A 25,000-nucleotide genomic window follows, 5' to 3' on the forward strand; every position below is an offset into this window, starting at 1 on the left:
ACAATTGTGTGGAAGTCACTACACTTCTGGACAGACTCAATAACAGTTGTTTCTGTGAACTACTGAGTCATGTTTGTTCCCAATGCCAATGGTCCTAATATTTTGTTTTAAAGGCATGGCTGACTAGAGCAAGTATAAAGCCAAAGAAAATGTCATAGCTAACTGCATTAACAATGGTGACAGTGAGCATAAATTCCCTACATTGTCAAATAGGCCAAACTATGAAATGCAAAACATATTAATTGGTTTGGGGAAGAAGGGCTGCAATGATGGGGCTAGTGACAGGAATCACAGGAGAAAAAAGGGGAACTGAGGGATACACTGAAGGCCCTTTCCCAAACCCCTAAAAGCCCTGCCCAGATGTGGTTTCATCTTCCAAACCATGATCAAAATACAATATTTTATTTGTGCAACGTGTTTTATTGCTGAAAAAGCTCACCTTGAATCCCCCAGAACTCCGTGCAGAACCTTTCTGCAAAACAAGCAGAGCGACAATGCTCCCAGCTAGGGAGACACCCTTACCTTTGTGTCAATGCGGTAGGAGAAATCTGAGATGGGGACACCATTGGCCAGGACGAGATGAGGAGGGCTGGGGACACCGAAAGCCACCACCTCTTTCAGCAGCAGCCCATCCACCTGACTGTTGAGTCGCACGATCTCATTCACCAGCACACCCTACAGCAGGAGGAGAGGCAGATGATGAGACACAGCTGCAATGCAGGCGCTACAGCCAACACCCCAGAGGTCAGTATCTCATGGCTGGTGGCCAAGTGAGGAAGGCATAGACTCCTCTCCAGCTTTTCTCTTCCCATGTAATCTGGTAAATCAAATGAAAACCCAGCTGCCTACAGTCGGGTCAGGCTCAGGGGCTTTGCCATCAAGGAATAAAACAACAGGAAGTCTTAGTGGCAGGGCAAGGAAAGTAGCAAAATTACTAAAAGGGGAAAATGACCCAAAGAAGGGCAGGATGAAGTTTATTCATTTAGATTTCCTTCCTGTGCTATCCCAAAGGCTTAAGGTACATTACAATATACAGTTACCTCATCTTATCCTCACATAAAAAGCCCTCTGAAGGTACAAGCTGGTGACTAGGGAATGAATGGCACTTGTGAAAACATCCACAGGGCAGCATGTCTGTCAACCAGTGACAGTTCTGTCTAGACATTGCCTGGTCTTCTGCAAGAGGCATCAATGCCTGGGAAAGACCAAAAGGATAATGCACGCTCAGCCTGACTTGATTCCCTTATGCGGAAGGAGCTGTATCTGCCATATAAGGGACATGCTCTCCCCAACGAAAATGTCTGCTGCTGCTAACAAAACGCAGAATCGTCCCCTGCACCGGCAACACGCAGACCAGCCACTAAGTCGCTGCCACGGGACACGGGGAAGTCTGAATGGCTTTCAAAAGGGATTGGATAGATTCATGAGGGAGGAGGCTCTCCATGGATACCAGAGAGCAGGAGGTTTTGCACCCATCCTGCTTGAGGGAACCTGTAGGCAGCTGGTTTGCCGCTGTGTGTACCACCTGCTGGACCAGATGGACCTTTGCTCTGATCCAGCATGGCTGTTCTTATGTTCTTATTCAGTTCTGCTGTCCCACTTTGTACTCAGCCATTATACTCATCAAGCACTGGTGGTGCCAACCAGCGCTCATGCTGCTCCTTCAATTCTGCTTGTTTCCTCACAACCGAGCAGCAGGAGGGAGCCTGTCAGGGGGAGGGAGAGGGTGGCAGGCCTGGCAAGCGACCAGTCACTGGCTCTCATTCCAGGGAGTGGCAGCCTGTCCGTTCAGGAAGACCTGGGATGCCCCCAGGCACTTTTAGTAAGTTGTCCTTCAGTTCCTCCCTCCTTCTACTTCGTGGCATCCCTGCTATTTAGATGCCTGATATTGGGGCAGGACGTTGCCTCGGGGTGAGGCAGAGAGCAAAGGTGTACACCTTTCCTGCATCTACAGCTTTCTAGTGCTGGAGAGTCTTGACAATACCTTGCAAGGACAGCACTACCTGCCATTGGCCGACCTTGTGTGATGTCAGACCAGGCATGAAGAACCTCGTTCAGCCCCAGGGCCATATTTCATTTCAGGGCTACAGTCTGATGGTGGGAGGAGCCAAAACTGTAAACAATACTGGCACTTTCAAGCTCTTGGGGCCAGTGAATAAGCCTTAGGAGAGGCATTTCAACTTCTTATTTTTTGAGAAGGGGAGAAAAGCCGCACAAATGCCAGGAAAGCACCAAATGATCGGTGGCTTGGGGCAAGGGGACGGGGTCATCTCAGCAGGGGTGGTGCTAGGTACAGAAAAGATATGGGGCTCAGGCTTACATGGAAAAAAGGACAAACTGGCACATGTGAATTTACATATGCTGTAAAGTCTGTCTGTGTGTGTAGGTGTGTTTGTGTGTGTGTGTTTAAAGGACCCTGCTTCCTAAGGACACTTCCTTTCGTAGAAAAGGATTCATGGACAGGATTTAGCTTCAGCTTGTCAATCAGAATGGAAGGGGTTTATTTTCAAGAAAAAACAGGCAGAAAGTTTCAAGCATGGGGAGAACACAGCATTTCAGCAAGTGCCACAGACAGTAGAATGGTAAGGCAGAAAGTTTCCCAGAGATTCGGAGTTCCAACCCTAGCAGGCTGCCTCCCAGCATGTCATGGAGGCCTGAATTCTGCACTCTGCTGTCAGATCCTGCCTTGTCTCAAAGGCTAAAGACAGGTAATAACAGGTTTTTAAAATGTGTTTTAACCTGTGCTGTTCCGCTTTTGGAATCCAATCCGTTTCTCCCTGAAACTCACGTTCGTTGCCAGAAAGAAGATCTGTGTGTAATCGCCCTTCTCGAAAGTCAGCAGACTGTCACCGTCATCCCAGAACAGGTCGCCTCTGGCCACCCCATCCAATGTCAGAGCTACCACAAGGGTCATGCCATTTTTGCGGGATGCTGTGGTTGTGAAGGCAGGTTCCTGCACAGAGGCAGTGGAGGAGGAATAGACATCATGGCATCAAGCCCGCCCCAGCACCCCGCTCCCCACAGCACCCTGAACCAGCACTTACTGGAGCTTCCCTCAGCAAGGGTGCCTTGCTGTACTACTCCCTGGCAAGACAGGGCTGGGGGAAATGGGTGACTCGACTCACCTGTAGGGGGAGGATGTGACCTGCGCGAACGTGGACATTGATGGTGTCAAGGGGAGCCGAGAGGCGAGTCCACTGTCCCTTACTGTGTATGCTGGAGCCCTGAAGAGCCAGAGATAAAGGCATCATAAATGAAGTGGAGCTCAGACTCTGGGAACGATGTGTAAGCGGCTGGGGGTGCAGGTGGCCATGGCTGCCTTGCATCGGTCCTTAGGTGCCACCCTGTCCTTTGAAGGCTGCTTCTGTTTGCTGTGGTGCAGAAAGGGGCACACACTTGGCCCACTGACTTCTCAGGTGACCAGGCTCTTCTTTGCAAGAGCTCAGCCAGTGCTTTGCATTCACAATACATGCGACAGCCCATTTCTGCACCATTCTGAACAGTCTGCTCACTCATCAAATCAGGCCCATCTCTAGACTCCTCAAGAACTTCCTTTTCATCTGCACAGGATGGTTTGGGTCGTTATCACTTTAAAATGAACTACTTGACAGTTTCATGCCATATTCTTATTGGCTCTCACCAGATTTTGAGTGCCTGACCATCCTCCGTCCCTGTGACCACGAGGATTCCCAGAACACAGGAAAGAGGCCAAGCTCCAGGGATAAGTGAACCAGTGGACACCTCGCCAAGAGAGAGTGAGCGCAAGAAAATGGCAAAGAGGTCACTAGGTCACTACTAGCCACTCACGGAAACTCAGCAACGTGATCATCCAATGGAAAGATGTGTTTAAGACACCTTGGGAAAGACTACCTGCTGAACTCAGGGCTCAGACAGGGAGCCAGCAACAATCTCTTCACTTCTAGGAGACGATCGCAGACGCTCAGTCTGCCAGGGCAGGCGGCAACACTCACGGATATCAGGCTGTACCACGTGCCAGGAGGGAAGTAGCCACTGACATGGGCCTTCCCTGCCTCTAACACAGGGGTGATGAGAAGCCCGGATCCCCACATGAGCTGCCGGTCAATGTCCCATGTATTGGGGTCATCTGGGAACCTGCAAAGAGAACACAGTCCATGAAACACAGTCCACCATATGTGCTTCTTGAGCACCAGGAAGTGATGGCACTCAAACACATTTCCTTGCCTCTTCAACCTTTCTCTCTTCCATGGGCATGCATGCCTGTGTGTACATGCATGGGCACAGGGATACCCTCATACACACAGAGCATCCTTCGACAACTGGGAAGGATTTTACTTCTTGCCTAATCTTCAGAGTTCCAGAACAAAGGATGTGCCAGCGCCTTTTAGGGACAATCATCAACGGCCCAACACTGGTTATTCCATCATTCCCCCTTGTATCTCATTTTTCCTTCAAGGACTTCAAAGCAGTGAAACTACTTTCCTCCCCAATTCATGCTCAGGACAATGAACATGTGAAGTAAGCTGGGTAGCCAGACAGTAATTGCCCTGAGGATCAGTCAGGAAGCTTTGTTCCAGGAGAGGGGTTTGGCTGCAGGTCCCCACCGTCAGGGGCAGTGCTCTGCCTATCACTGCCTCTCATGGTCTCTCCATCCAGACCTGTCAGCACGGGCCATTTTTCATGACCTGAATGCACATTCAGTGCACTGGCTCCTCCTGCTGCTCCTAAAGCACCAGCCTGAGGGACAAGAAGTTGCCATGCGCGGGTGACCCACCTGCCCTGCTCTCCCCATCACCTCCCTTTAGTGCAGAGGTGAACCGAGAGAGTGTTGCAGCAGCTATTTACTGTCCCACTGAAAGGCTGGGCTTACCCCCAGTGGTTTCCAGCTCAGACTGGGGAATGGGACTAACACTGCCTCGATCATTCTAGTAAACGACCTATGCAGGGAGAGGGGCAGGGAAGTGTGCCCTTTGGATTTTTCTGTACCCCTCAGGTGCAATCCGTCCATCAAGGATGTGCTGGCAGGTTCTGTCTTGTCTCCCATGCTGTCTAGGGCCTTGATGCAGCCAAGGAGTACAGCGATCCAGAGATTTGGTATATAGTGTCACCAGGGTGCTGGTGGCAGCCAGTTCGAGTTGTCCTTTCCATTTAAGCCCTGCTGTGGCGACTTAGACCCTGAAGAGATGGCCAGAAACTCTGACAGAGTCTATGAGATTAAGCTGAAAAAGATCAGCCAAAGAAGCTGTAGGTGTGGATGTGGGGAGGAGTTCAATCAAGTTGATTATCTGAGACTAGGCATACAACCTATTCTGAATAAGTCTCACACTCTCCATTAAGGCTTGGTTTGTACTTTGGTGGTACTTCTGGTTCTAGGGATGCTGCTGGATGCCCAGGTGGTAGTTCAGTCCAGCGTGCAATCCTGTACTTATCTACCCAGAAGCACGTTCCACTCAATTCACTGAGAGTACTCCTAGGTAAGTGTGTCTAGAAGTGCAGCCTGAGACTTGTACGCCAGCTGTGATCTCTCCTTGTTTGCTACAGAATTCTGTGCTGGACTTTTGCGTGTTTTAAAGGTAGCTGTGTTCTTACTTTGCTACAGGCTGACATGTAGCTCATCTGGTGGGAAAATGAGGTATACAGTGATTTAACTGAATGAGTAAATGAAATACGCCTTCATGTGTTCCTTTGCCTTTGGTTCCACCAGCACTGGAGTGTGGACCCAGAGAACTCCTCTGGAATGGAACTGGGAGCCCAGCATCAAGTTGATCTGCTTGACCTCGATGGACCACCAGGCCACACGGAGAGTGCGAGGCTCTGTCCCATCTAGTGGTAGATCCTTGGAGTCTGGGATTCTATAGCAATTCAGGACCCCGAGAAACTACTGCAGCAGCCCCTCCATGGTGGCCATTGTGCTCCACTGACTTACTCCAGATACAGGGGCCGGGCAACAGTCTCTCCTGCAGAGTGGGCCTTGTGGAAGAGGGTGTAGAGGTAGGGCAGCAGCAAATAGCGCAGGAGCAGAGCTTTTCTCATGGCCTGCTGGGCCTCTTGGCTGAAGGTGTATGGCTCCTGGGGCTGCAAGGCAGAAAGGAACCTGAGAAGACACATCATGTCCTGGGGCCCTTGCAGGAAAGCTGCCAAGGTCAGCTTTAGAAATGCTTCTCTGCCTGGCTCACCCCTATGCACCCCGTCGGCAATCCTCCTTTCAGCAAGATGCTCCCTCCTTCTGTGGGACTCGTTCACACTCAACCAGGGATGAAAGTAAGTGTGGCTGGGGTGAACAGAATGCCTTCTAGAAACAGATCTATGGCCCACGGTGTCAGAAGCCAGGCCTGTGCAGCTTATGAACCAAGCCAGCCATAGCAGTGTCAGCTCTGACCCTTTCGCTCAGTCAGGAGTGGCCAGCTGCACTACTGCAAGGATTTCATTGCCACGTCTGAGCCCAGAAGGGCTCACAGTGCCAAAATGGTGCAACCAAGAGTGAGGGGGAAACACACAGGAACGGCTTACTCTTGGCCCAGCTGTGCAGTACTGTGAAAGGCTATTGGGACACTGGCCCTTAACCAAATCCAGAAAGGGAAAATAATTGGGGATCACCCAAGAAATGGAAGTAAATTCATGCAGTTGCTTTTTGGGCTGGAGGTAACTGAAAAAATGCCATATAGTATTAAGCAACGATTAAGGCTGCCAAAGTGCATTCCGAGACTCAGCTTCAAAGCCTGGAAGTGGGGATGGAGGGTCTTTGAAAACCTGTCTTTGCATCTGATGCCGGCTACTGTAGAGACCAACAAAATCCAGGTCCATGGTCCACTAGTCCCTTAGCCTTGGAGACTCACCTATGTGCCTGCCGCCCAGACTCATGGGACTCTTACTGGAGCTCCCTGGGCCATTTTGTCACTGCCCTCCTCCCTGCCCCATTCCCAAATCATCTCTTAAAAGAATGGGGAGGCTGATCTACTGCCATAGACTTACCTTATTCCCACGGTCATTATGGTTTCGCATGAAGGGATAGAAGGCGCCCAGTTGGGTCCAGCGTATGCACAGTTCCTCCGATGTGCTGCCCCCAAAGCCGCAGACGTCAGCACCAACCAGCGGCACGCCATACAGGTTAAACAGCAGCACCGCTGGGGGCAGGGACAGTGAGATACATGGAGCGGGCTAGGAAAGGCACTCAGTGGCTAGCCATTTTGTGAGGGAGAGTTCTGGTGGTTACAGGGAGAATTCCCACTGAGGCAGGGCTTTTCCTCTCGCTGAGCTACAAGAGAGTCCCAAGACAGCAGAAGGAAAAGGGGAATTTAGGGAAGTGTGTGGGAGGGGTTGCCAGACATTCGTACCTGGTATAGTGTAGTATAAATGCTCCCAGGTGCTCTGGACATCCCCAGTCCAGTGACCAGCATAGTGCCCGTGGCTGGCGAAGCTGGAACGCGAGATCACAAATGGGCGCTTCCCTCGTACTTTCACCAAAGCACTGAAAACAGTGGGGAGGGGATGTCAGTGGAGCGCAAGGGGCAGGAAGAGATGTCTGCAGATCTGGAAACTGGGATTTCCAAGCTTCTGAGTGCATGTTATTCCGAGAGCTCTGATCGGCCAGAATCCAGGAAATAGTACTTGATAAGCCTCCTGATGTCTCAGTCAGAAAAGGACTTGATGCATTTAGCTTCAGCTTGTCAATCAGAACAGCACCCCCTCCCTCCAAAAAAGCCAAACCTCCTGAGCTGGGGCTGGTGCCAAAAGTCTGCAAAGGCACCTTCCAGTATCTGCTCCACTCAGTATTAGATTCTGCCCCCACCCCACCCACAAAAAGAATCCCAGCCAAAATAGTCCCCCAACCTACAACACTCCTCTGTTTGCCTGCTGTACCTGCTTGTCCCACATTGCAAGGGTCACCTCCATTCTGACCAGGGACAGCGGCAGGACTTTGGGGAGGAGAAAGGCCCCAAAATGTGGCTGAGCCAAGCCCAGGTGCAGCCTCTGTTGCACAGCAGGTGTTCAAAAGAGGAATGGTAGATAACACGGAATGATGGCATAGGTGAGGTCATGTGGGAGGAGGCGAAGAGGGAGGGAGTCAGCAGAACAAGGGCAAGGGGCACAGCATGGGCAGAGACCTGGGTGGTGTGATGGAGGAAGAGGAGGAGAGCAAGCAGATGGGGCCAGGCAAAAAATGGGCAGCTGAGTTCTGTGGGGAACCCTGGCACAGGCTGGGTTTTCTGTGCACACGTGTGTGCCTGCACTCTGAGCTTGCTCTCCCTCTGGGTCTCTGTGTGTCAGGGTGTGTCTTCCTTTCTCTGTTTATCTGTCTCTTTCTTTGGGTGTCTTGGGAGACAGAGATAGATAAGAGGTAGGTGGTGGGCTGACTAGGAGAGGGAGGGAGGAAAGGCTTGCTTTTTGATAATTTGATATTTTGTTGGAGTAGGGAACTGGGTTCAAATAAATGGTTTTCTGTTCTGAGTTCCGATTACTCCTTTGCCTTGTAATGAGTTCCTTCGACAATTCGACAACTGGTCAGCATTCCCAGTTTCCACCGTGAAATGGGGATTCTCTGACTGGCCATTCCCACTGCAACAGCCATTTTTGTGTCAGCACCCATAATAGTCTCTCAAAATTCCCAATGGGCCCATCGGCCTCCAAAGATTGAGCATCCCTGCTCTAGCGCAGTACTGAAGAGGCTCCCCCTTTGGGGGCAGAGTCCCCAAGGGGCAGTGCTCCACGTCACACTCACTCATGTGATGCCATGGCTTCAGTCAATCCATACAGGTTGTGCAGGTTGTAGTGGGAGGACAGCTGTTGCTTACTGGAGGCACAGAGAGTTCGTGACTTCAAAGATGCGCCCCGCACACCTGTAAGCGGAAGGAGAGGCAGAGCTGGGGCACTAGGAAGTCATTATGTAGGTGCCAAAAAGCATGTGAATCACAGAGTAAGCTCCACCGGACACAATGGGACTTACTTGCTGATATGAAAATGCTCGTAGCTCTTGGCACTCTGGGATTACAAGATCCCAGAAGCCTTTTTTCTTAAATAGCTGATCCAATTCTGAACAGTGTCGTGATCAATACATTAGTGAAACTCAGCTGAAGGCCGTGTTTTCTGAATATTCCCCAAAATATTGAACATATATGGAAAATCTTTAATAAGGCTTATTCCACCATTTGGCTATTTCCACCACAAAGAAAATTTACTGTTTCATTTTCCTTCTCTGGTTCTCCAACCTCAATCAGTGCTCACTCACAACACCCCCTCTATGTTAGTGGCTCTTTTTTTACCTGGTACATATGGAGGATTCTCAAGCTTGTTGTTGGGACAGTTTTCCAGCGAGCCCTCCACAAAATTTGATGGCTCATTCATGTCCTACAGAGAAGGGGAAAAAGAGGGTGTTTGTGAGCCTTCTTTCTAGGGCTGTGTCCCAGCATGAACAAAGGAAGTTTGGAGAGCCATGTGTACAGCACTTCCTCCCTTACAGCAGGTTCTAAAGAGCAGCAAGTACCAGCATAAGAACTCACAATCCACATGCCATCAAAGGGCACTTGATCATGGAAATCCTTGATCATGTCGTGCCACCATTGCCAGGTTTCTGGGTTGGTGAAGTCAGGAAAGGCAGTGGGGCCAGGCCAAACCTGGAAGATAAAAGGTAGAAGAGCTGGTAGAAGCAGCTGAAAAACCTTGATGTGCCACGGTACTGTGCTAACATGGATCCCTGGTGTACCACTTGTGGTTCCATTCACCTGAAATCTCTTGAGTACAGATGGAATGAGAAAGAGCCAACTAAAAACAAGGCACGGTGAGTCCTATTTGAGGCAGATGTTCAATGGTGACTGTCAATGGAAAAGTGGTGCTAAAAATGCAGCTCTTGGTGCATTCAGACTGAGTACACCTGGCTGGCAATGGCACCAAAATGGAAGATGGAACCCAAAATCAGAAGAACACAGTCTGCCCTTAGTGAAACGCAGAATGTAGGCTCAGTCATGTCGCAAGGGGACACATTGCTTGTCTCCCATTGCTCCATTCAGCTCAAGTGCTACCATTAATAACGGGCTTCAATTCCACCCTATGGCACTTTCTGCTTAGAGTCATGGGCACAACATGGCAAGCTATGCTCAAGTTTGAATATGATGTCAGTGTGAGTTGTCATTGAAACACATGTGTTATTGCTGAGCTGTGAGTTATTGTGTTAATTAAAACCAGCCCTTCTAACAGCCATCTTTTGTTAACCATGAATAAACCACAATTCTTAACCTAACAACAAAGCATGAATTCTTTCCACGGTCTTTGTTTAACAATCTATAGTTAGCTAGCATTGCCGTATCCACATAAGAACACATGCCTCAACAAGAAGCCATGGTTGAATGACAACTCACACTCAGCCATACTCAACTTTGGTATAAGTTGTCATCTTGTGCAAGTGTAGCTGATGGCTTGGTTCACACGATCACTGCAGTCCACTGTAGCTTATTCAGGTCGCACACAGGTGCCAGCTTGCCTGTTCAGGCTCTGGCCATGTTGTGTCATGTCACCTGAACCTGAGCAGCAGGAGTGGCCTGAGGGTCAAACTACTGCCAAACGGCAGGCCAGGGGTTGCTGCCCATGTCCAAAACGCATGACAAGCCACGGCAACCCCCCTCTAGGGGCTGAGTAGTCAAAATGACTGCACACAAGCCTTGCAACCCAGAGTGGCTGCAGTGATCATGTGAACTGGGCCCAAACTGTCCACTGTCTTCTAAGAGCCCTGCTGTGGGACCAAGACTCACCTTCCCAATCAGAGGCTGCCCTGTTGCATTTAAGATGAAGACTCCTCGCTTCAGGCCTTCATCGTACGGTTTATAACTGCCAGAGGGACTGGAACTGCTGATCCCGGAATCCTAGAAGGAAACGGAGGGAGGGACACAAAGGAGCATACAGGGCAGGGAAGGCAAACAGCGCTGTGCAGGGGTGTTGTGCGGCTGCCACTCCTTCCCAACGAAAGCATTCACTCCAGCTGATACTACAAATGTCTGTATTCTAAGCAGTATTACAATTACAGTCACACAGGCTAGAAAGTTGTCCTCTCATTCTAACTAAGTTCAACCTACACTGGGTTTATGAATCCTTTGGGGCCACCCCTCCAAGGGCAGAGCACCGTGACCCCTCGCTTTGCGTCGCTCAGTCAGTCTTGACTCTAGCTGTCCCAGTCTGTACATGCACCTGTGAGAATGAGCATCCTCGAAAGCCCCTTGCCCTTATCTCCTTGGTTCTCACATTCCATCTCAGCTACTTGCAAGACTGTTTTCCCATCTACTCCCAAATTGGCCTCTTGGTTTGACTTCTCCCTGAGCCTCCTTATTTGGCTCATTCTCATTCTCATCATCTGTGAAACTGAGGAGTAAAGATTGTTCTGCTGACACCAGAAAGAGCTCTTCATCAACACTCTGGTTCTCATGGGAAGTTTCCTCCTCTTGTGCGCACGTCCAGGACTCTTCTGAGCGCACGCGCACAACAAGTGGAGGCCCAAGGAAGGAATACACTGCACATCCTTCCTGCTTTGGAACAAGTCCAGATTTAACAGGCAGGCTACCCAAATGACACACAATATGCAGCAGGTGGAGGTTGCTTTATCTATAGGCAGTAAGTTCCAATTGTGGCCTTCACGCTTTGCAGAAAAGCAGCACAAAATGTCACGTTCAAGGAGAAGCACAGAGCTTTTTCCTTTTTTATAATGCACTGAGATGCAACATATGGATACAACATTTAAGACTTAATTCTCTCTCTCTCTCTCTCTCTCTCTCTCTCTCTCTCTCTCTCTCTCTCTCTCTCTCTCCCCCCCCCCCCCCCCCCCCCCCCCCCCCCCCCCCCCCCCCCCCTTTCTCTCTCTCTCTGGGGGAAATACAGAGTGTTATCCTGCCACACAGGCCATGGAAGCACACGCATAGCAGTTCTGATTTTCTGACAGTTTAAGGGTGCAATTCTATTCATGTTCAGACAGGAAAAAAACCCCTATGGTTCCCAGCATTCCCTAGCTTGGACTGCACCCTAAATATACTAATTTTGACAATGCTCTACATATCTGAATGGGTGGTATACAGACACCGCTTGTGAATGGATAGTTAGAGGCATACAGTGTACAATGCTTAGAACACTGCATTTTTAATATTCCTATGCATGCACTGAAATGGATAGATTCAGAAATATGTGGCTACATTTTCCTCTTTCTTTGTTGAAAAATTACAATGCAATGTCATTTTTGAAAATGCTTGCAGTTTGGGGGTATTATCACACCCTTTGCCTGTCTACTCCAGCACAATCTGCCCCAGCCAGACAGCGGCTTTCCAAAGTCACAAGCAGAGGCCTCTCCCAGTCCCACAGCCCATGCTCCTGTTAAGAGATGGCAGCGACTGAACCGGGGATCTTCCTCCCTGGCACAAGCTCCTCTGCCTTCCTGTTTCCGGCCTTTCGCCTTCCACATCAGTGAGGGTGAGAAACAAGAGCCGCCATTTTCAGGAGGCCACGGCCACATCATGCACTTGTCAGAAAGCTTCTGTGTGATCTGCAGCTCTCAGGAACCATTGAAAAACATGCATGACTAATGAGAGAGGCCAGGCAGAGGCAAGGTGTATCTTGAAAGGAAGTACATAATTCCGCAATTGCATTCATCTCCCAGGTCAGGCCAGCAATAGTGGCATCTCACACTTTAAGAGACGAATGGTCGCACATGGTGTGGAGGAGGGGATCCTCCAAAAGAAGATCGGTGGGTGAGGGCTGCGTGCAGCCTGCAATTGTGGTTCGTGCATCCCCTGTCCAATTTTCCCTGCGCTCCAACTAATCAGGAGGCTTTTGGAAATCAGAGGCTTGTGTTTGAAAGGGCTGGGGTTCCCCTGATCTTATTGAATTCTGTGACCCATATCTCAGCAGATATGCTTTGCATGCCAGCAGGGGCGGGGCGGGGGGGGGGAGTTGTTCAAATATCTAAGAACCGTGGCTGTGTGAATTTGTGTGACTACTACCCAGGCTTAGAAAGATTCAAATTGTGTCTTGTGGTAGGGAGAGTAATTAAAATATTAACTTCCTCCCAGTGCCTGTTGGGTAATGCTCGATCTGCTTCACACTGCTACCTTTCTCCATGAGATCACATCTGCAGGCACCTGAGCAGCCCTTCTGTAATCTTGGCCTCACTTTACCCAGCAGCGACTATCATGGAGTTACCTGCAGGATCCCTACATGTGCTGCTAAGCATGCGCTCGCCTTGCTCCAGGATCCTCCCATACCATGGGAGCGTAGAAAGGACGCTGAGACCCACCCCTTGGCTTCCAAAACTGAGCAGAGATGGAATGTCAAAGCAGGACATGACACTCACCAGCTGCATCAGGTATGAGAACGTATGGAAGAGGAGCACTGGAAGTCAGCCATTGGAACGCAGTGCCATCTGAATGCTTTGTTAAGAAGTGGATAAGCCAAGGAGGGCAATTTCAGAGGAAAGGACCAGTGTGGAAGCACCCCAAGCCAGTTACACAGAAAGGAGCAAAGCTAACTTGATCCATTTTCTCTCCTACACAACTCCCAGAGGACAGGGGAGGGTGTCACCATTGTGAGGTGACCCATCATAAGAGAATTTGGCCTTTGTTAACTTACCACAATCATGACATACCTCCGACCATCACGATGGAAACCGTTCACCATCTCTGGCATATCCCAGAAACCATCCCGGTTGAAGGTAAAATCTCTCCCGGCATCTGCATAATCCAGGTCATTCCACTGCGCATCCTGTGAAGACCAGGAATGCTGAATTAGGGAGGGTGTGGGCCACTGTCTTGCCCTCCATCAACAGGTGGCCCCACTTTGTGCAGCTACCAGCACAGGCAGAGCCAGCTGTACGAGCTCAAGCCCTGTCAGGGAGATGGCTTGTTTTGGATACAATTCGGAGAAGCCACCTACCAGGGGGAACTGTGCAGCTGTCATGTTCTTCACCACTTCCCGGGTGACAGAGGTGGAAGTGTATCCCCAGCGGCAGAGGTGGAAGCCTAGGGCCCAATATGGCGGCATGAATGGGTACCCTGAGCGAGGCAGTGGGGAGAAAAGAAACAAGCTCCAGTAACCAGCTACTGAGGCCCACAAATTTCTCATGTAACCGAATTGCCACCCTCAGCACATCTCTAAAGAGCTGAACTTTATCATTCTTTTTTTTTCCTTGGCAAGTCAGTAAAATCTAACTTACTATCTATTGTGGGATCTCTACCTATCTATCTAGATAGAAAGATCTCAAAGTTTGGTCTTTTGTGCTGTAACTGAGGAGAAAGGAGGGTCAAGAGGCAGCCTTCCCCCTCAGAACATTCTTAGAACAATTTTGCTAATTGTCATCGATGCACTGTAAATAATAAATCAATAAATAATACATGTGTAGTCCACAAAGTTCCCCAAAACATGGAATATCAGAGTGAGAGTGCTGGCAATTTTAGCAACCATAGTTGGGGCTACCTCCAAGGTTACGTGTGCATGAGTTTTAGAATAAACAAAGCCCATTCATGTAGGAGAAAACTGAATGAACACTGCAGGCAGCATCAGCAGCTGTAGCTGCCACCATTTTAACTTCTCACAATGCCCAGTGTGACTATGATGCAAGCTGTGTGAAAAATTAAAGTAGAGGCCATCAAGCACTGCCACAGCCACTGTCAGATAAGTCTGATGCAGTTCCATGACAGATGAAGCTGGGGGACCTGTAGGAGAGACTTCTACCCATGGCTCCCTCAAACTGGAGCTGGCCCTGGACAGAGGTCCCATTCCTGGAAAGCACAGCAGTTCCATGACCTCCTGACACTGAACCCTCACCCTCATGCTTCTCTTTTGCTTAGGGGTTGCCCTGTTTGAGAGTTTTCTAACACAAGCAGGACACTGATTAAAGCAGAAACTATAAAAAGAGCTAAAGCAGCTATCTAGAGGAAGGAGAAGTTTGGTAGCAGGACTTCTCGCAGCCACAGCACTGGATGCTGTACTGGCCCGGCCACACTAAGTACACAGGTGGCAGCTGCCCACAGAGGTTCACCGGCCCACAAGAGACAACCAAGAAGGCCCTTCATCAGGTCTGTAGGTACCTGCTCATAAAGAAGAACACAAGTGCCTACCAAGGACATCCATATACTGGCGCACCACACTCTTTGGGTCTGGGCCCAGGAAGATGTAGAAGTCCAGGATACCACCAGTTGTCCTCCATGTTAGGGCTGGACTGGGCTGAAGTATCACATCTGCAAGTCAAGCAGTGGCATGGAAATGGCACTGTTAGGAGGACATGACAGGGCAAATGTACCTTCCCGTTTGGAGCCCAGATACGCCAGCAGGACTTTATCATCACAGCTCACATGCAACAATCGTGTCTCATCCTAGTGGGTTATTCTGCCTACAGTTATGCTGACAAGAGCAGCTGGCTGTTGCCCCTTCACTACATTAAATGCTTTGACAAAATTAGAAGATATTCTGCACTTTATGCTCAACAGAGGGGAAAATAATTGACAAAAAGCTTAAACAGGATAACACATTTAAGACTGGTATTGACACACTTTAAGACCAAGCCCCAGTGAAAATGACAGATCTTACTCCTGAGTCAACATGCCTAGGATTGCACTGTTAGGTAAGAAACTAAACTAGGGGCCAATATGCCCACAGATACCACTTGGTGACCACCAGGCTCCCTGCCCCTTCTGTTTGTTTGTTTGGTTGTTGTTGTTTTTTACATTTCTTTCTATTTTTAAATTAAAGCATTTTTAAAAAATCCAGGAGTCTGGCTTGCTGCAAAGCAACTCGGGTTCAAAGCTTGGGTTTTGTATTTTGCAGCTCAGTCCACACCTTTGCCTTGTATTTAGGCTCCTGGCCAAGTAACTGTTCTTTCAGTCTCACCAGTTTGGCTACTGGGAAAAAACAGTTTCGTGACCAGCCACACCTATCCGGGTGGCCATTTTATGGAGGGGCAAGATGCCCCCATAATAGTAGCCATTTCAAGAGAATGCTTACAACTCTCTCACAAAATTCCCACAAACCTCAAAAGTTTGGGAACTACCACATACAAGGGGCGTACTCATACCAACCCATTGCATTGCTGTTCAGCAAAAAGACTCCATGGGCCAAGCCACCATCTTCCAATGCTAGATAGAAGGGATGTGAGCCATACAAATTGGCAGAGGGCTAAAAATGCAGAAGAGTACACAGAGTTAAGATCGCACTGTTAGTGTCATTACATTTCGTGAACAACCTGCCTTTTTTCTTCTTGTGAGGAAGGCGAGCTGGCTGGCATAGTTCTCCTGCGCTCACTCCATTACTATCCTCACGACAGCTGCCCTATGAGATGGCGTTGGGCTGAAAGCGCACGATCGCCAGTCTGACTGTCATGCATTCTCCCAAGGAAACTCGAGCACTGCAGCAGGGCAAGGTGCTGAGAGTTCACTGCCAAGAGGTTTTGAGCCCCTTAAAAAGAACTGTGCATCCTGTTGTTTTCTGGCAAGAAAGACATCACAGGCTTAAAGTGGCATGACAACAGAGTGGGACCTGCCACAAGCGGGGGTAGCGTGTAGTGGCCCTGCTCAGGGTTCCAGCCAGCCAGCCAGCCAGCCGATTCCGTTCCATTCTATGCCACCTGTCCAGTCTCCTGTTCACTCTGCTCCAACACACACTGAACCATTTGCGGCTGCTCAGTTTTTAAAGGGGTGGATGCAAGAGAGGAGTTTCCTTAATGTTTCTGCAGTTCTGCAATCCTTGGGGTTTCCCCTGCAATTACCAAACATTTCCTCTTGTATGAATCTGGTGTAAGGACTGAAATCTCGTGACTGCATTTGCTTAGTATAAAGAAAACTTGGTGGAAATGTCTTTGAACAGATACAGAAAGGTTTACATCATGAAACATTGATTTGGGCAGGTGGATAGATTTCCTGGGAAGAGATTTTATGGAACAGCAGCAACCAGGTCACATTGTACCAAGCACTGAAATAGTTCCTTTCACACCTGGACAAAAGAATCAGACTTTATCAAAGATTAATTTATGTCCAAGGATAACTATATCCTGATTAAAATACTTAGACTGCTGGCAGGCAGCCTGATGCCATCTAGATATTTTGGAATATATAATCCCTGCCCACTGGCTGTGCTGCTGGGAGTTGCAGTCCAAAATATGTGGTTCAATCGTACATGTGAAAGGGTTCAGCTATCTACTGCTGACACAGGGACTCATCCCACCCAGGTGAACACCATCGTTCCCACTCCATGAATTACCGCAGGTGCCATGTCCCGATTCCACAGGGTAATCTTGGTCCAATTGACGTCAAGGATGAGCGGGGTCAAGTGCTCCCCCAGTCCAGAGATGACACGTGACGGCAGGGAGGTGGAGATCTGCAGGAACTGGTCTGCATAGAACAAGGGAGCCACTGAGGTATTGAACCTGTTCAGGAGAAAGTGGACAATTCCAATAAGCTGCTTTCCATTAATTCTTCCTTTTCATACCCTTACCTTGCCCATCCAAGGTATTGGATATTGGGAAGGATCGTTCCCAGTGGGCCTTGGCCTGAGAGAACAACTGCAAACGGCCACATTTTCCCTCTCAGTCCAGGCCCATTGGAGCCACCAAGGAACTCCTCAAAGACAGGGGTCAGTGTAGCCCTCAGCCAAGCACTGCTCCTAAAATGATCACAGGGGCTTCCTTTGGAAGGATACAGGTGCTACCGAGTTTTAGGGAGAAATTGTCTACACATACGCACAATGCTTCAACAGGTTTTTTGACCCCATGGCTTTACCATGTGGTCAACCTGTAAGCCAGCTGCCCACATGCAGCTCTTGGTTGCCTGAATTCACTCTAGATGTCCAATCAAAAAGCAGTCCCTGAATTAGAAGTTACTCTGCCAGAGAGGTCTATGACAATTTTTTTCTCACTAGGCCTTACACCTGTGATTTAAGAGTTGCACCATGGATATACGTTTCATGGGACAATTGTCTTCATCCCCAGGCACTCTCATTCCTCTATTATCTTCTCACAGCTTTTCAGCTTCATTCGCTTGATGCTCTTGGAAGACAGGCGGAACAAAAATATTCAGAATTAAAAAGTCACAAACTACTTACAGAACCTGCCCACTGGATTTTCGAAGAATAACAAGCCCAAAGGGATCGGAAGAGAACTCTACAGAGTAGAGGGTTGAGGATATCCAGTTTTGCATTTTGGGGGTGTCTAAAGGAACCTCATAACGTTTCTTAGCTGGATCTTTAAGCTGTGGAGGAAAGGCCAGAGAAACAGCATTACAGGGTTGTTATGAGCTCTATGGGAAAATGTTTCATCATTCACAGGGAAGGGCTGTTGATCAGATAATCTGAGCCAGACTTCTAGGGATGTAGCATCTGTAGCAAAACTAAAACTAATTGAGAGAAATGGAAAAAGGAGATTATTTGTGAGTTTGGGGTTCATTTCATAGCCAGGACCCAAGCTGTCTGGGGTCAAAGGAACTATGTGCTTTTGTGGACATTAGAGAAATGCAGGACATGCTCATTCTTACTTCTGAATTGCAGTTTAGAAAGCAGCTATCTAGAAGCAGTAACTGCAATTAAGTCTGCACTCTTATATGTAAACACCTGGGAGTAAATCCTATTGAACTAAATGGTGCTTACTTCTGATCCACAGGACTGCACTATTAATCTTGGTGCCCAGAATTTTGGTGGCTAGCTAATGGTATGCTTATTCAGAATCTTTGCACCTTTTATGCTTCAATGTTTACTAATTGCATTATTTAGCTTGGTTTTGCTAGCAGCATTCTGATAATCAGGGAATGGCTGCATTGCCCTGATTATCGGAATTCTTAATCAGTCATCTTTTTGGCTTCTGAGATTTCAGCTACATTTATATCCTGCCTTTACTCCATGGAGTCCAAGGCAGTCTACATGGACTTCCTCTTCTTCTATTTGTAAAGGTGCTTGCTTTTTTATAAAGAATGCTGAGTACTGAATTGCAGGGCATGAAATCAATTGATATACAAGCAATTGAAAATGATTTAAGCTAGCCCAACTGTGGTCATTCCAAATGTTTTGAATTGTAATTCACACAGCTCTTGAGCATTACCTATGCTATCTGGAGCTGATGGGAGTTGTAATCTAAAACACCGGGAAGGCATAATGCTAGAGAAGATTGATGTTCTCTCTCTACAACAGAGTGGCCACCTTGTGGTTTTCCAGATGTTTTGGCCTACAGCTCCCATCAGGCTTAGCCAGCATAGCCAGTGCTGAGTGATGAGAGGAGCTACAGACCAAAACATTTGGAGTACCACAAATTGTCCATCCTGCTCTACAGGGTAGACTGCCTCAGGCCCCTCACTTTGCAGGCAGGAGTTCTTACCGTGAAATGAAGCCTACCCTCTGTTTCAAAGGCCACATCCAGCTGCACATCCATGATATTGTCCGGGATGAAAGTGGGCACATCGCGGATCAAGTGGGCAGTATAGCCAGTTCTGGTGGTTGTCAAGTTCACCATCTTGTAACTAGGATAGCTGGGGGGGAAGAAGCACCATGGCTGCGAAACAGCAGGGCCCTTGGGGAAGACCGGGGCATAGCAGCAGCCCCGAGCATGGCATTCTTCTTGCGAGATCAGCCTTTCTGGGGCACAGTCAAAGCGGCTGTCTGGAGGGACATCACATGGTGCAAGCTGCAAAGTGGGGCCTCTGAAGGACTCAGGCTCTTCTACAGGTTCCAGTGGCATCTCTGCTTCTTTGCCTTTGTTCCTACTCCAGCAATCACTCTCTGCTTCCGAAGTACCTGCAGTGTTGATGGCAACCACAGCTGCTCTGCAGACCCCAGGAATACCACACACTGTAATCACAGCAGTGGCAACAGAAACCCACAGAATCATGCAGAGTCCCTTCTGATGGGGCTTCTCCATCACCAACACTGGAGCCATTAAGAGACGGGCAGGTGTGCACTCCTCAGCAGGCACAGGGCTCATCCATGCATCCAGCTGCAGGCAAAATGCAGACGTGGACCTATGCTGTACAAACACACCACAGGCAAGGAGCTCAAGGCATACTGCTGATACAAGGCTTTCCCATTTTCCAAGGCCCCACACTGTTGCTCAGCAACGATTGCTTTTCTGAACTGAAGACTCAGCACATCAATCCTGCATGACAGGATATGAAAAATCAACTCGTCTTTGTGCTTAATGCTACTTCCTATCCGTTTCATGGCACTCACGGACTCTCTTCACAAGCCCTCGGGCACCCCTTCTGGGATCCGCTAGGCTAGCTTTGCCCAACGACTGATTTGGGTTCATTCGTTAAGAGATGCTCAGGCAACCTCAGGAGGGCTGTTCGTGTACCGTGTCCTGACACTCCCCATCGTTTCGTCACCAGCCTCTGCTCTAAAGAAAAAGGAGGAGCAGAGCACTCCTTCGGGGCCCATCACAACTCCAAATCTTCAGGACCGGCTGCGGAGATATTAAGAGCCTTGCTGAAGAAAAGGCAATGTTTTGCTTGCCTTGGAGGCAGAGAAGTCTTGCCCCCCCCCCCCCCCCCAAAAAAACCCCCAGTACAAAACCGATCCTAAACTCGCCGCACCTTTGCCTACCCCAAGGCAGCCTTCCCAACCTGGTGCCAGCCAGGTGTTGGACTACAACTCTGGCACGGGATGCTGTGAGTCGAAATTTAACATGTCTGACGGGCATCAGGATGGGAAGTCTGCTATAAGGGGAAGGCTATGCGTGCCACGGGCGCGGAGCGGCAAAAGATGCCCACGCGAAGACCTGCTGGCCCTTACCGGGCGCGACCACACTCACCCCCGGCCAGGGCTATGCTCGCACCAGGCAGGCAGGTTCGGAGAGTTCTCGGCCGTCACGTGAGCAGCTGATCACATGACTTCCCCGGCCCTGCCAGTTTCCACCCATGCCTGTCTGCGGGACGGCTCGGATAGAGGGGATCGGGCGGATACTTCCCTGCATGCAACCGTCTGTCGTGATTTATGTGAAAATGGCCTTCACAATATTAATCAGATGAAATTCTCTGCACTGCTTGGACGGTAGTGTTATTCTAGCGTTTATGGGAGTTCAAATCTCGTTGAATCCTAGCTCCCGTAGTGTCCGTGGAAGACTTCCCGATGCTCAAAGTTTCACTAGATGTTCTTGCTTTTCCCAGAAAAAAGTATTTATTTAATACTTTATACCCAGTTTTTTTCTTCTTGCAAAAAGCCCAAGACAGCCTACATGGTTCTCCTCTCCCTTTTATCCTCGTACAAACCTGTGAGGTAGGTTAGACTGAATGTCGGTGACTGACCCAAACTCACCCAGTGAGCTTCATGGCCAGATCTCCCGTGTTCCAGTACAATACATCTGGGGTTCTGATTTCAATTCATCAAAAGTGATCAACAACCTGTCCCTCGCCCCTCACACACACGCCCCACCAGGCACACAGCCGCCCCCAGCAGCAGCAAAACGGGATGTAAAACTATTCAGACCAATCCTGACCATTGACGTCTATTGTGAAACTGTCTTTGCTTTTGGGGATAGTTGTAATGAGGACCATTTCATCATTCTCCTGTTGACAAAGGATGGACTATTGGCTAGCTGTCCCAGCCTAGCCTTCCCCAGCACAGCTAGAGCTGAGAGGATGCTGGGGGCTGCAGTCCAAAACATCTGGATGACACCAGGTTGGGGAAAGCTGTCCTAGCTTCTGTTACTTATGAGAGAAATATGTACATCTTTTTGTGTTTTGGAATTCAATGCATTTAAAGCATGGAAATATTAAGCTACATTTTTCTAGTTCAGCAGTTTTTTGGTGGTATATCTGCTTATTACCACTGGGTTTTCTTCTAGATGACTGTATGAAGGTGTGTTCTTAGACCGTCTTGCACAATTCTGGCTAGATACAAAGTCTGCTTCATTCTGCACATTTTTATGCTCAGGAATGATGCTTATGCACATAAAAAGACTCAGGTAATGTAACTCTTACAAAGTGTGTGTGTGCTCCCCCCCATCACATAAATATTCATAACTCTTTTAAAAATCATGTGAATTTCCCAATCCCAACACTTTCTTAGAGTCTGTCAGTTCAAGTGAGTGCCTATAGAAAGACTAAACAAAAACAAGAGCCATTTCATTTCACTCATTATGGACCCAGTGGACTTTGAATGCTTTGGAATTTACAAGATAACTTTCTTAGTCTGGACTTAAGTCACTCTGCATCAGTTCTAAATAAAAAACGTACTCTATTTGGAGATGATATGCATGGATTTCTGCACATGAAAACACCGTTAAAATGGGCTAGCCACACACCTTGCTCAGAGGCAATAATGAATTTAATAGTAAAATGGCAAGTATTACACATTATGATTTTTGTTTTTTAAAATATGCTTTTGCAGAACTTTGACACTCACAAATTAAATGTATTTATTTAAAGAATTCAGGCTGCACCTTCATCCATCAACAATTCCAGTATACTACACATAAAATTATAAAAACAATGTAATAGTCAGGTGGCAAGTCAGCAAAATGACTCCAAAAACATCAATCAATAAATAATTTTTTTTGTGTTATGAACTTGCAGCCTTAGCAGGAAATGGTTAAGGACAGAACCAGAAAAGACAAGTGCATTCTCTTATATGTTCTCTTCCATATGCATTATGTCTACATTATTTAATATCAAAACTGAAACTGCTGGATATTAAACTTACCTTAAAGTTATACCCTTTGGACAGTATCCAGTGCCGTGTGTGTGCTAGCAGAACCTACTGCTACGTGCAACAAGAAGCTAGCAGGTCAGTAAGAACATGGAAACAAGAAGTAGGTTTTCTTTCTGGAATGCAGCTGGTCTGCAGAACTCACAGAAGGGAGTTCTATGATTTGTCCTATTCCATTAACTGGCATTTCCTGAGTTGCTTTATGAAGTGCCTGCTTCCTTTTGCCCTGGTTGTAGGCCTCACTGGTACAAGAAGCAGTGGGAGCACAGTGGCACGACAATATAGGATACAACTTATGGATTTGAAAGTCCTTTCCTAAATTCCTTGCTGGTATGTATGTATGCATATTCTGTGGGGGAGTGTGAGACACCTCATGGATTCTATGTGAAAGAGAAACTAATGACAGATCTTTTGTTTTTATTCTTCTCTAAGGGTGCAAACCTTTGCAAGTTTAAACAAAGAAGAGGACTACCACTTCCAGCTGGCTGAATCATATTGGGATTTGTAGGCCTTTTTTCTATCTAAATTCATATAAGATTGTGTCTTAAATTGACATATAGTAAATTGGTCCTTCTGTTTAGAGACAGAAGGCAAAATCAGAGGTAACAGCAAACATAAAAGTGTATGCCACTTCCGAGCTGATGGTCAGCACGTTTATCCCCACACTGAGTTCCTCTTTCCTGTTTTGCTTCTGCAGACTAAAGGTCAGGCAATCATGTTACATTCATTTTCAAAAAGATATTTATTTATGAAATGTCTAAAATGTAAATGTTTTGGTTCTAAATTCCCCGCTCCCTGCTACTGTGCTGCTTATGCATCCAGCCTGTTGCTTAGGATTTGGATGAGCCTCCGCAATGTCCTTTGGTGTTGAGGATATTCCTGCTGAATCTGATGGAGAATGACATTAATGGCATGCAGTCGCTCCTCCAGCTTCTGCCGCTCAACGCGTATCATAATCTCAGTACGGCATATTGGATTGTATCTCCCTTCCTTCACTGCCTGCATGTGCTTTATACGTGTCTGGTGGGCCACAATATCTGAAAGGTTCTTCAAAAAGCAACATTGCATGCCTTATTAGAGACAAAAGGCTATAAGCAAAGGCAACAAAGAACAAATACTATATTTTTCCATCTATAAGATGCCCCCATGTATAGGACGCCCCCTACTTTTCTTACTGATCTCCAAGTGAGCAAGCTGCTGCCTCGCTACGCCTGCCGCTCGTGCACCCGCAATCGTGCCAGTCTCTCCTCTGAATGCACCCGAAATCGTGCCAGTCTCCCCACCTGAGCATGCCCACAATTGCATCCATCTCCCCCCCAAGCACGCCTGCAATTGCGCCCGTCTCCCCCGTGAGTGTGCCTGCGCCCGCTGCCACCACCTTTCAACTGGCCCCGTTGAAAAAATTTGTGGACCCCTGGGCTACATGCTCTCTGCAGCATCAGCTGACATCAGTTACATAAGGCTCATGATTGGAGGAAACCTATTTAGCTTGTCTCTGCAATCGGAAGTTTCGCTCGTGAGACTAATTTGCAGAGATAAGGTATTGGCAGTTTCGCAACAGCAGTTCTCCTCTTGGCCCCCTGTATAGAAGATGCCCCTCCATTTTTAGGTAAATATTTTAAAGAAAAAGTATCATCATATACAAGGAAAAATACGGTATCTCCACTGCCTCTTGAGGTAGAAACAGCTATATAGCAAAATTCTGTTCAGTCCCACATGCACAGACCAGTGACTGATTTTTACTAGACAAGATGGAAAACAGGCAATAAAATAATGGAAGCTCCTAGGAATTTCCAAAAATGAAACTCCACAATATAGCTGCACTGGGCCAAATTAAAATACATAAATTAAGCTCAATTAAATTTACAGTTATTTGTCATTAATTGGCTAAGCAGTATGAGAAAAAGCACAAAACCTGGTTAGTTTCAGATTCCTCTCAGTTTTACTGAGAGTGCTTCTGGACTGATGGCTCCTGGCGTCAAAAGAGCCTTGTGCAGCGATTCCATCTTTTCCTCTTTATTTGTCTTTTTGTGCATGGGGTAAAAAAAAAATAGAATATGGAAAAAGAACTAGCATCTTGAATCGGGCCCAGAAACAAGCTATAAGCCAGTAGATCTCATATAAGAGGAATGTAATGTGACTTTTAATGTGCAGACCAGAAAGCAATATGGATGCAGCATTTTATACCAGCTGCAGTTTCATCCTTCAATTGGCAACCCCAAGTAGAGCACGTTGCAGGAATCTAAATAGCAAATGACTGTATCCTGTCATACAACTGCCATGCCGGTTGCAACAGGGCAAAGGCACTCATGGCAATGGCCCCCACCTGAGCGTCCAAGAACAAAGCTGGATTGCTTGCGGACAACCCAGAAACACGCCC

The 25,000-nt window shown here is 47.9% G+C and overlaps 2 protein-coding genes across 2 annotated transcripts in view; both read right to left on the bottom strand.

The window, feature by feature from the left end:
* GAA (alpha glucosidase) overlaps positions 1–19,931 on the bottom strand; it is a 21,184-nt gene extending 1,253 nt beyond the window's left edge. Inside the window, exons 1-18 of the mRNA XM_044456425.1 lie at positions 19,298–19,931; positions 18,037–18,182; positions 17,197–17,362; positions 16,020–16,116; positions 15,063–15,182; positions 13,879–13,997; positions 13,576–13,707; positions 10,722–10,832; positions 9,477–9,590; positions 9,240–9,324; positions 8,699–8,816; positions 7,314–7,447; positions 6,952–7,103; positions 5,906–6,054; positions 3,972–4,113; positions 3,126–3,224; positions 2,789–2,953; positions 523–675 (exon numbers count right to left, since the gene is read on the bottom strand). Coding sequence (XP_044312360.1) covers positions 523–675; positions 2,789–2,953; positions 3,126–3,224; positions 3,972–4,113; positions 5,906–6,054; positions 6,952–7,103; positions 7,314–7,447; positions 8,699–8,816; positions 9,240–9,324; positions 9,477–9,590; positions 10,722–10,832; positions 13,576–13,707; positions 13,879–13,997; positions 15,063–15,182; positions 16,020–16,116; positions 17,197–17,362; positions 18,037–18,182; positions 19,298–19,900 — 2,805 coding nt within the window. The 5' untranslated portion in view covers positions 19,901–19,931. The remainder of the gene's footprint in view (positions 1–522; positions 676–2,788; positions 2,954–3,125; positions 3,225–3,971; positions 4,114–5,905; positions 6,055–6,951; positions 7,104–7,313; positions 7,448–8,698; positions 8,817–9,239; positions 9,325–9,476; positions 9,591–10,721; positions 10,833–13,575; positions 13,708–13,878; positions 13,998–15,062; positions 15,183–16,019; positions 16,117–17,196; positions 17,363–18,036; positions 18,183–19,297) is intronic.
* A 2,597-nt stretch (positions 19,932–22,528) lies between these two features.
* Positions 22,529–25,000, bottom strand: part of CCDC40 (coiled-coil domain containing 40) — a 28,856-nt gene continuing 26,384 nt past the window's right edge. Inside the window, exon 18 of the mRNA XM_044456426.1 lies at positions 22,529–23,667. Within this exon, the coding sequence (XP_044312361.1) occupies positions 23,431–23,667 (237 nt within the window). The 3' untranslated portion in view covers positions 22,529–23,430. The remainder of the gene's footprint in view (positions 23,668–25,000) is intronic.

This window comes from Varanus komodoensis, unplaced genomic scaffold (assembly GCF_004798865.1).
Source record: "Varanus komodoensis strain SLA01 unplaced genomic scaffold, ASM479886v1 scaffold84, whole genome shotgun sequence".
NCBI classification, from domain to species: Eukaryota; Metazoa; Chordata; class Lepidosauria; order Squamata; family Varanidae; genus Varanus; species Varanus komodoensis.